Source organism: Antedon bifida, chromosome 7, assembly GCF_963402885.1.
Source record: "Antedon bifida chromosome 7, ecAntBifi1.1, whole genome shotgun sequence".
NCBI classification, from domain to species: Eukaryota; Metazoa; Echinodermata; class Crinoidea; order Comatulida; family Antedonidae; genus Antedon; species Antedon bifida.
The window spans coordinates 20,093,804-20,104,928 of record NC_136232.1 but is presented as its reverse complement, the minus strand read 5'-3'; the positions used below and the strand labels follow the sequence as shown (position 1 = coordinate 20,104,928).

The following is an 11,125-nucleotide window of genomic DNA, read 5'->3' as shown; positions in this document are numbered from 1 at the left end:
TACATCCATGTAATAAAAAAATAAATTTAATTTCAAATTACTTAATGTTACTTTATTTGTGATAGTGTTGATAAAACATTTGCAAATTTGAAAAAAAACAAAACAAAAACAATTACTATTAAATATAGGTCTGTAGCTCTTACTTAATAAACCTGGTATAATAATAATTATTATAGTGTGTGTTGTGAATGTAAAGTACAAATAACTCATTAAAACAAAAATAACTTTTTTTTGTAAAGTGACCATCACCTGTCTCTGTTTTCCCATATGTCATCATCCTGAGAATGGCCCTACTACCACAAGGACACCACCATGTAAGTGTACTGTAATGCCAAGCATCTCCTGTCTGTATTTACATTATTTTATGATAGTTAAAATGTTTGTTATACATTTTACAACAATGTTAATATTATTAATAATATTTATTAATAATTATTATTAGTTTACATATGGTAGTTTCGAAAAAGCAATATCAAATTGTATTTTTACATGGCTAAACCATAGGAACAGCGACATTATATTTATCCAAATGATCATATTGTAGTAAAATTGATACGAAAGCATGGGGAAAAGAATGGGGGGAACACTTTATGGGTCACACGGGACTAATCATAGTTGTGGGGTTATAATAGGCATTAAAACCGGTTATCAGAACTCAAACATAATCTAATTTATGAAGATAATGTAGGTAGAATTGTAGGCGTTAGCATAATTATAAATAAATTAACGTATTACTTATGGAACGTTTACGCTCCTAATAATAATACTGAACGAAACAAAATCTTTGAAAACATAGCGGATTTAATTTTAAAACACTCTACCAATGGTAAAATTCTGTTAGGTGGTGATATGAACATTGTGCTTAACAACTCCCTTGACAAAATTGGTGGAAGTAACACCCAACCTACAAGTGTAAACACTTTAAAGTCGTTACTAGAAATGTTCGACCTCTCTGATATATGGAGAGCCAAACATGCAAGTGAAAAAAGATTCACATGGAAACAAAACAACCCTTTAATATATTGTACTCTTGATTACTGGTTTTTATCGTCTGATATGGATACATTGGTTAAGTCAATTAAAATTGCAAGCCCCAAATCCGACCATATGGCAGTACACTTAACTCTACAATTTGAAGATGAAAATCGCGGAAAAGGTTACTGGAAAATTAATAACGAGCTACTTAATGACGATAAATTCTGCATTGGAATTAGCGAATTAATTGATAATTGTATAGAAACCTACCAGAATCAACTTACAGATGCCGAATTTTGGGCTGTATGCAAAAACAAAATCCGGACATTTAGTATTACGTACTCACAATTATACAAAAAATCAGACAAATTTAAATTAAATAAGATAGAGAAAAAATTACAAGAAGCTCAACAATTTATTAAAAAATCCAGAAAGTAACTTGTTCAAACTTAAATATAACAGTTTAAAACTCCAATACGAGACGACTTTCGAGAACTATGTACGAGGTATCCAAATCAGATCACGTATACAATGGATTGAAAAAGGTAAAAAATCTTCAAAATTTTTCCTCAATCTAAAGAAAACTAACGGTTCAAGAAAAAATATTACATGCTTATGAGACAAAGATAATAATGATATCCTAGCAAAATGTGAAATCCTAAAAGCACAAGTAGAATACTTTTCAAACATTTATAAATCGGATAAGACTAAAGACCCAACATCATTCCTTAAAAACGTAACCTTACCAACATTAACTGAAGTCCAAAAACTAGCATGCGAAGGCCCAATTACAAACATTGAATGCCAAGATATTTTGAAAACACTACAAAACATAAAAGCCCTGGATACGATGTACTCTCGCCCGAGTTCTACAAAAAATTCTGGCCAATAATTGGAAATTTAGTCATAAAAGCTTTTAATGATTCATACAACCGCGGAGAACTAACAACCTTTCAAAACAGAGGAGCTATAACACTTATTCATAAAGGCAAGGAATTACCCCGGTATAGTCTTGATAACTGGCGACCCATAAGTCTCCTTAACGTTGATTACAAACTAATTACCAAATGTTTAGCAGCTAGACTTAAATTGCTTCTCCCTTCTTTGATAAACAATGATCAAAACGGCTTTGTTAAGAGTAGAACCATTCATAACAATTTAAGGATATATTAAGATATACGCAAACGAATAAGCTTCCCGGAATAATGCTATGTGTTGACTTTAAAAAAGCATTCGACTCGATTGAAAAAGATTATCTTATTGATTTACTACCCAAATTCAATTTTGGAAAATCCTTTATCAAATGGTGTTCAGCGATATTAAAAAACTGTTGTAATTGTATTATAAATAATGGACATCTATCGGAATTTTTTGAAGTAGAGCGAGGAGTGCGCCAAGGATGCCCTATTTCAGCATTCCTTTTTGTACTAGCAATTGAACCCCTCGCATGTAAGATTAGACAATCCAATGACATTACCGGAATTAAGCTTCCGATAAATGTGTGTAATAAAAACGAAGTAAAAATATCATCATTTGCTGATGATACAACAATATTTATCGACTCTATTCAATCCCTTGACCAGGCGCTTGATACCCATGACAATTTTGCTTGCATTTCAGGACTAAAAATCAATGCCCAAAAAAGCGACGCTCTTTGGATAGGCTCACTCGCGTTCTGCTCGGAAGAAACAGAACGAATAAAATGGAAATTACACCCTGATAATTATATTAAAATATTAGGCCTAGTATTCAACCCGAACGTTCCTATCGAAAAAATCAAAATAAACTGGGAAAATAAAATGCAACAATCAGAGCATGGAAAGGTAGACACCTATCGATGATTGGCAGGAATATTATAGCATGGAGAATTATTTTTCCATGATTATAGTAAAAACGTTATTGGCTTCAAAATTAACATACCTAGCTTCTACAGTTATTCTACCGAACGAAATCGTAAAACAATTAAACACAACTTTTTTTTAACTTCATATGGAATAGAGCCGAATGTGTTAAAAGAGGAGTAATTACATCAAACATTATACCGCGGCGGACTGAACATATTTCACCTGCCAAAAAAACTGTTAATTGATAACGCAGGTATAAAGAAAGGTATATAAGATTATAAAATAAAGATAAAAACGCAGTTAAGTTGTATTTATTTTCAAGAATTAAAATGATAAAAATTGTTAAAAAGAGAAAAAAAGTTTGTTAATTGATAATGTATGTACCAAGAATATAAGTATAATTAGATTTTAAAAGAAATGAAATGCATTGATGATGACATGTATAAAAAATAGAAAATAACTATGATGAATAATGATAATTGGTATAGAAACAAATACAAAAATCATTAGTAATCAAACAGATAACAAAATTGCAATTGCATAAATATATATTACTGTTTTTATATGATGTTTGTTTGAAATAAAAGTGGGATGATCCCACAAAAAGAAAAAAAAATATATCAAATTGAAAAGAATACCAGAAACATGTTTTCAGACACAATATTTTCTTCCACACACACTGGTATATTTATTTATTTTGATATTAACATTTGTTTCCACTAATTTGCATTTAGATATTATAGCCTATAGGCCCCTAAGGGTATATTCAAGAGAAGTAGCAACATTTTTATTCAATGAGTTTTTTGTAATCCTGTCTGGTTTTTTTTTTCAGATTTTATTAACACCATTAAATTATACTGCAGATTAATAAAGATCAAATTAAATATACGCCATAAAGCATCCAAGTATTGTGGGGAATAGTTATATAGAATTACATGGATACGACCTTTTGTTTGAAATCGAGTGAAACCCCCATAGCCGAGTTAAGACCCTGGGATACTTCTGCCCATGTTGCAAGCTCCAGTAGTCCCACTTTCGGGTTTTTTCTTCTGTCTTCCAAAGGGACACTGTATTGATTGATGGAAAGTGCCTGTTTCCAGTCACCTTTAGGGTCAAATCTATTATTTTAACTGCTCCCTTGTGTATAAAAGTTCTACTGGATGTCCTATTATTAATGAAACTGACGCCGTTTTTTACACCAGTAGCAATCAGATGGGCAGGAATTTGGCTTGGTAGGGATCAACATCTGAATATTGTAGCAGAGAGATATATCACTATATTTCTTTTGATTATAGATACCTGAAACAACTTTAGTTCGGAGTTGAATGGAATACAAAGATTATAAAGTGTTATTAAAAGTCATAATCAATCAAATAAATTATATATTAATTATAGATAAACAGGTTGTTTATTAATCCCATTGGGGCTACTAGTGACCTATGGGGGTACTGTACAGTACAGTCACAGGACAATTAACATTCTTGGTTTGGTGACCAGTGATACACTTGCTTTTAGCACAGTTCAGTTGAAATCAGAATGGCAAAATTAAAATTCTATGTCCTCTACTTCCAGTTCCATTATTAGATCATGGTATGCTCCATGGGATTTTTGCCGCTGTATCCATGCTTTTACTCACACACTGCGTTTCTTTTGCAATCGCTTTTTCTTCTGCTTGCGTTTATTTAGTTCTTTTTATACAAAATAATCAAAACTTTCGAAAGTAACACTAAATCCATTTTAATTTAATATCACAATTGAATTCTAAATGATAAATGAACAGTTATTTACAATTTATCAAGCATTTTTTACCACTTTTCATATCAATTAGAGGATTTTATTTGATTATAAATGTTACCATGTGGTAAAAAAAAAAAAAATAAACGTATCCCTCGAATAAACACCTCCCTCAAATGAACTCCGCCTCCCCACCTCCGGAGAGGGCCCTACCGGACATTAAACACTATACTTTAAAATGTTATTAATCATCTAAGACACGTCTCTGAAACAGAGTAGGTTTAGTTTTACGAATATCAAGCATTTCAATAATGGTAACCGACAGAAAACATTCAAGCCATAACGTCCTTCTAAAACCCTTTTTACCCGAGTCATTATCATTCCGAGAACCATCGTCTACACTTCCAAGAAGAGGGGAGGGGGGGGGGGGGGGGGCGGCGACCTCACCCTCTAGTATTAAGTAATTTGAAATTAAAGATGTATTGTCCCCCAAAAACATGAAAAAATAAAGATTAATAAAATTAGAATTTGAATAGAATATTTTGTAGTTTTAATAAAGTTTATCACTTTAAATGAAAAAAAAATTAATGTTTTCACTTATAAAATGACAAAATAATTGGTTAAATTCAACCAAAAACCAATTGGCTGGCAGCCAATTTGACAATTTTTTGCTTTAAATTACAGTTCTTTAGGTAAAAACATTTTTTCCGATCCAACTTTTGGTGACATAAAATGGCATATTAAAAAAAAGAAGAATTATGTTTTCAGGGGGACAATATATCTATAAATTAATCTGGCCAATTAAAAAAAATAAATAAATAAAAAAAGAAATTGTATTTTACCTTGATTTTAAATGCATTTGTGAGAAAATAAATGGAGGATATAAATACCCTTTTTCATAAATAGCTTATTGTTTAAGCAAAATACATTTATTTGTTTATTACATAATGTAATATGCTAAATAAGTACAAGAAGCAATCAAATTATTTAAAAAATCACTGAAAATATTTAATAATAAATAATACTAAATGGTCTGGTTGTAAAATCAACTAGAAATCACCAGAAAATTCTAAAATTTTTAGAAATAAACCCCCTTTAGTGGTAATAGAATAATCTAATTCTAACCATTAAAAAGTCACTAAACATAAATTACCCTTGATATAATGGTACAACCAACCATTAAAAAAAATCTTAGTTTTGTAGATCTTAGTTTTCTAGACACCCTTCCATGAGGGCGTATGAAAGAAATAAAAGTACTATACATTATCACAGTTTATCAAACTGATGAAAAAACAAGAAAATTATACATTGAAAAGGAAAAAAAAGGTATATAAAATGTATATTAATGGATTAATAGATTTAAAGTTAGTTGATAAAATTAAAATAGAAAAGCTAACAATTATAAAACTCACTACAACAAAACAGGCTTAAATTAAGAAGAAATTAATCTTTTGAAATTGTTTATTTGGGGAAAGCTAAACTAACTTTTGTGTTTATCAATTTCGTTCCAAATTTTGGCTCCACGGTAAGAAAAACACATTATGTGTATGATTGCCAATGAACTTTAAAACCCCTAATTACTTGACAAATGTGAAATTGGCAGGGAATGTCTAAAAATCTATATTGTATTGTAGTTACTAGCAATTTATTTGAAAAGAAGTCTTCTCATTAGTTTGCAAAGTATAGAAAAATCTTCAAATTTCCACAATGCCACAACATTCATATGGTGCCTCTCCTGTGTGCATTCTCATTCTTTTCAAAATTCCACTTGTCACAAGTGGGAATTTGAAAACGCATTTGAGAATACACACAGGAGAGGCACCATATGAATGCATATTGAAAAGTTTGACGGCACCCATTTCCTTAGCGGAAGCTCGAATATGGTGGAAAATCAGGAACTTTTGAACTAGTGGGTCGAGGCAGACGGATACGAATATTAGGCGAAAGAAAAGTGGATTCCTTATGGAGGGGGTGGTCTGTTTGGGAGAGTATACGTTTTACCAAGGAGAGAACACCTACATCATAGTTGAAATTAAGTACGGATACATCAACTCCAATAACCCGCCTGGCCCTTCTGGTAATTTTATTTAATAGTTCCTTATCTTTTTCATATAAACAAGCCTCTAAGATAATTCTACAAAAAGACACTTTTGTATCAAAGAAGCCAATCACAGTAAGTATTCAAGTTTAAATTTCTTTCCATGTTCACATTCATATGGCGTCTCTCCTGTGTGTACTCTCAAGTGCTTTTTCGAATGCCCACTTTCTTTAAATTTCTTCCCACAATGTTCACATTCATATGGTGTCTCTCCTGTGTGTACTCTCAAGTGCACTGTTAAATTCCTACTTTCTTAAATTTCTTCCCACAATATTAACATTCATATGGTGTCTCTTGTGTGTGTTCTCAAATGTTTTTTCAAATCTCCTCTATGGTTAAATTTCTTTCCACAATGTTCACATTCATATGGCGTCTCTCCTGTGTGTACTTTTAAGTGGTTTTTCAAACTCCCACTTTCTTTAAATTTCTTCCCACAATGTTCACATTCATATGGTGTCTCTCCTGTGTGTACTCTCAAGTGCTTTTTCAAATTACAACTTTGTTTAAATTTCTTCCCACAATGTTCACATTCATATGGTGTCTCTTCTGTGTGTGTTCTCAAATGCGTTTTCAAATTCCCACTTGTTTTAAATTTCTTTCCACAATGTTCACATTCATATGGTGTCTCTCCTGTGTGTACTCTCAAATGCGTTTTCAAATTCCCACTTGTTTTAAATTTCTTTCCACAATGTTCACATTCATATGGTGTCTCTTCTGTGTGTGTTCTCAAATGCGTTTTCAAATTCCCACTTGTTTTAAATTTCTTTCCACAATGTTCACATTCATATGGTGTCTCTCCTGTGTGCACTCTCAAATGCATTTTCAAACTACAACTTTGTTTAAATTTCTTTCCACAATGTTCACATTCATATGGTGTCTCTCCTGTGTGCACTCTCAAATGCGTTTTCAAACTACAACTTTGTTTATATTTCTTTCCACAATGTTCACATTCATATGGCGTCTCTCCTGTGTGTACTCTCAAGTGCATTGTTAAATGCCTACTTTCTTTAAATTTCTTCCCACAATGTTCACATTCATATGGTGTCTCTCCTGTGTGCACTCTCAAGTGCATTGTTAAATTCCTACTTTCTTTAAATTTCTTCCCACAATGTTCACATTCATATGGTGTCTCTCCTGTGTGTACTCTCAAGAAGTGCTTTTTCAAATTCCCACTCTGTTTAAATTTCTTCCCACAATGTTCACATTCATATGTCATCTCTCCCGTGTGTACTCTCAAGTGCTTTTTCAAATTCCCACTCTGTTTAAATTTCTTCCCACAATGTTCACATTCATATGGTGTCTCTCCCGTGTGTACTCTCAAGAAGTGCTTTTTCAAATTCCCACTCTGTTTAAATTTCTTTCCACAATGTTCACATTCATATGGTGTCTCTTCTGTGTGTGTTCTCAAATGCGTTTTCAAATTCCAATTTGTTTTAAATTTCTTTCCACAATGTTCACATTCATATGGTGTCTCTTCTGTGTGTGTTCTCAAATGCGTTTTCAAATTCTCACTTGTTTTAAATTTCTTTCCACAATGTTCACATTCATATGGTGTCTCTCCCGTGTGTACTCTCAAGTGCTTTTTCAAATCTCCACTCTGTTTAAATTTCTTTCCACAATGTTCACATTCATATGGTGTCTCTTCTGTGTGTGTTCTCAAATGCGTTTTCAAATTCTCACTTGTTTTAAATTTCTTTCCACAATGTTCACATTCATATGGTGTCTCTCCTGTGTGTATTCTCAAGTGCTTTTTCAAATCTCCACTCTGTTTAAATTTCTTTCCACAATGTTCACATTCATATGGTGTCTCTTCTGTGTGTGTTCTCAAATGCGTTTTTAAATTCCCACTTGTTTTAAATTTCTTTCCACAATGTTCACATTCATATGGTGTCTCTCCCGTGTGTACTCTCAAGTGCTTTTTCAAATTCCCACTCTGTTTAAATTTCTTTCCACAATGTTCACATTCATATGGTGTCTCTTCTGTGTGTGTTCTCAAATGCGTTTTCAAATTCCCACTTGTTTTAAATTTCTTTCCACAATGTTCACATTCATATGGTGTCTCTCCCGTGTGTACTCTCAAGTGGTTTTTCAAATCTCCACTCTGTTTAAATTTCTTTCCACAATGTTCACATTCATATGGTGTCTCTCCTGTGTGTGTTCTCAAATGCGTTTTCAAATTCCACTTTGTTTTAAATTTCTTGCCACAATGTTCACATTCATATGGTGTCTCTCCTGTGTGTGTTCTCAAGTGCTTTTTCAAATTCCACTTTGTTTTAAATTTCTTGCCACAATGTTCACATTCACATGGTGCCTCTTCTGTGTTTATTCTCAAATTATTCCCACAATGTTCAGTTTCGTCTTCATCTATATCTACATCACTCAGTTGTGTTTTAAAATCATCTTCATATAATGGTGTCTCCTGGTAGCGTTCACATTTTAACTTGTCTGTCTGTGTATGTATTCCTAAATGTTCCTTCAAATCACTGAACTCAAATTTATCTCCACAATGTTCACATTTATATTTCATGATGTTGGTTTTTCGTTTATTCCTACAAATTGTGACAATCAATGTAATAACTATATAATGTATTTACAGATTTTCATACTGTATTATTATTATTTTGCATAACAAGCACGCACACAATGTAAACAGTTGACAATAAAAATAACAAATCAACCAACAACAAAACAATGAGATATAGTATAACGTGTGGCTGGTTGATCCTCTCGGGTCCGCTATTTGTATTGACGCGTTCCGACTTCAATTGCAACTTGACGAAGTATAAACAACTATAAACACTGAAGTATAAAGACTGTTCAGCCTGTTACTTTGCTGGCGAGATGTTTTTGATCTTGTGGCCTCCTCCCCACCTCCTCCTTCCCTTTTTCGCACCTTTCGTGTATTGCGACTCCAAATTTGTTAACCTACTTGGATCGATCCATTAACTTTCTCCTAAATACTACACCTTAGAATAAGTTTTTACAGACGTGTTTCTATGTCGCACATAACATTCTACACAACTTACTATTAATTACTTCTAAGGCCTTCTCGCGAATTTCGCCAAAGAACTTATAACACAAGAATCTTCTGTTAAAATAGTTCGTACTACTAGTAAGTACTGGGTTAAAAGGTCAAAACTGGGCTACGCCATTTCACAGCATGGAGCAGCGCCCTCTCCAAACTAGGAAGTCAAAACAAATATCTTAGAAAAGTAAAGATGGAACACTCTACGCGAAATGCGTGACAGCGTCAGACGCTTAGACAAGTTTCGAACTTTCACAGCGTGACGATCACTTATTCATTTGAATGGAGGAAGAAATTAAGTCTACATAAATTATTAATAAATAGTTATTAATTATGAAGGATAAAAATATAAAAAGTAGAGGCAGATACTGTGCAGCAATTAATTGCAAAAGCAATGCAAAGAGTAATCCAGAACTTAATTTTTTTCAATTTTCCTAAAGATAAAAACAGGGCTTTAAAGTAACTTACTGATTTTAATATTTTATATATACATTTTATGCCTAGGCCTATTGATAACCCTGCATATGACCTGGCGGTTTATAATTTATTCTGTGCCTACCTAGGCCATAGTAGGGTAGGCTAGGCCTATATTTATATTATATATACTTAAGCCTATATAGGATAGGCCTAATTATTTATGTAGTCTATATGCCTTTAACATTATCAATTTGATCAAGTTATTATTAGTAAAAAATAGGCCTATGAGTATCATTCATTGAGTCATTTTATCATTATTATACCCATTATACCGTATATCAATAATTCAGGTGTGCTAGATGGGCCGTAAACACAAAACGTTTAGAAAATTGATTTAAAAAAACAAGTTCCTACATTCACCGCCGCAATTGCCATTTATGTAGCCTTCATTTTGAAAATTCACAAGTTTTGGAGTTTACGGGACGATTGGTGTGGAATGCGGTGCCCACATTATTTAACATTCCGAACCCACCACGCACTTTGACAATTAGTCGAAAACTACCAACAAAGACCGTCGAAGATGTATTTCAATCTGTTAACTGTTGGAATAATAGTTAAGTACAAATCAACAATGTCATAAATAATTTTTTATGTATTTTTACAATATTTATTCTGGATGGACACTTTTTGTTGTTGCAGAACGTGTTCGTTCTCATTGCTATCACACATACGCATCATCAATATCTTTTAACTCCTACTTCAGCACATTGTGTAGGTGAAGGATGTACAACAAGTAAGTAGACCTCCTTATATCATCATATCATATATTCATTGTTTTGTAACAAAAGAACTGTTTAATAGTTATGTATAATCAGTGTTTATAATTAACAAATATACGTCCAATGTTTCGATAGCGATTATCAATCTTTTTTATTTTTATTTAGGTACATTATCATTGCCATCTACTACTACTACACATGGTTGATGATATCATCGGTAAGGCTAAGTGTATGCCAAAGAGAACTTTAGATT

The 11,125-nt window shown here is 32.5% G+C and overlaps 1 protein-coding gene across 1 annotated transcript; it reads right to left on the bottom strand.

Annotated features, from left to right (window-relative positions):
* Positions 1 to 5,851: 5,851 nt before the first annotated feature.
* LOC144848566 (uncharacterized) lies at positions 5,852 to 9,704 on the bottom strand. The gene is made up of 2 exons (XM_078705370.1): positions 9,678 to 9,704; positions 5,852 to 9,200 (listed from the first exon to the last, which is right to left on the bottom strand). Exon 2 carries the CDS (start codon positions 9,176 to 9,178, stop codon positions 6,932 to 6,934), a length of 2,247 nt encoding a protein of 748 aa, XP_078561496.1. The 5' UTR covers positions 9,179 to 9,200; positions 9,678 to 9,704; the 3' UTR covers positions 5,852 to 6,931.
* Between the last annotated feature and the right edge of the window lie 1,421 nt (positions 9,705 to 11,125).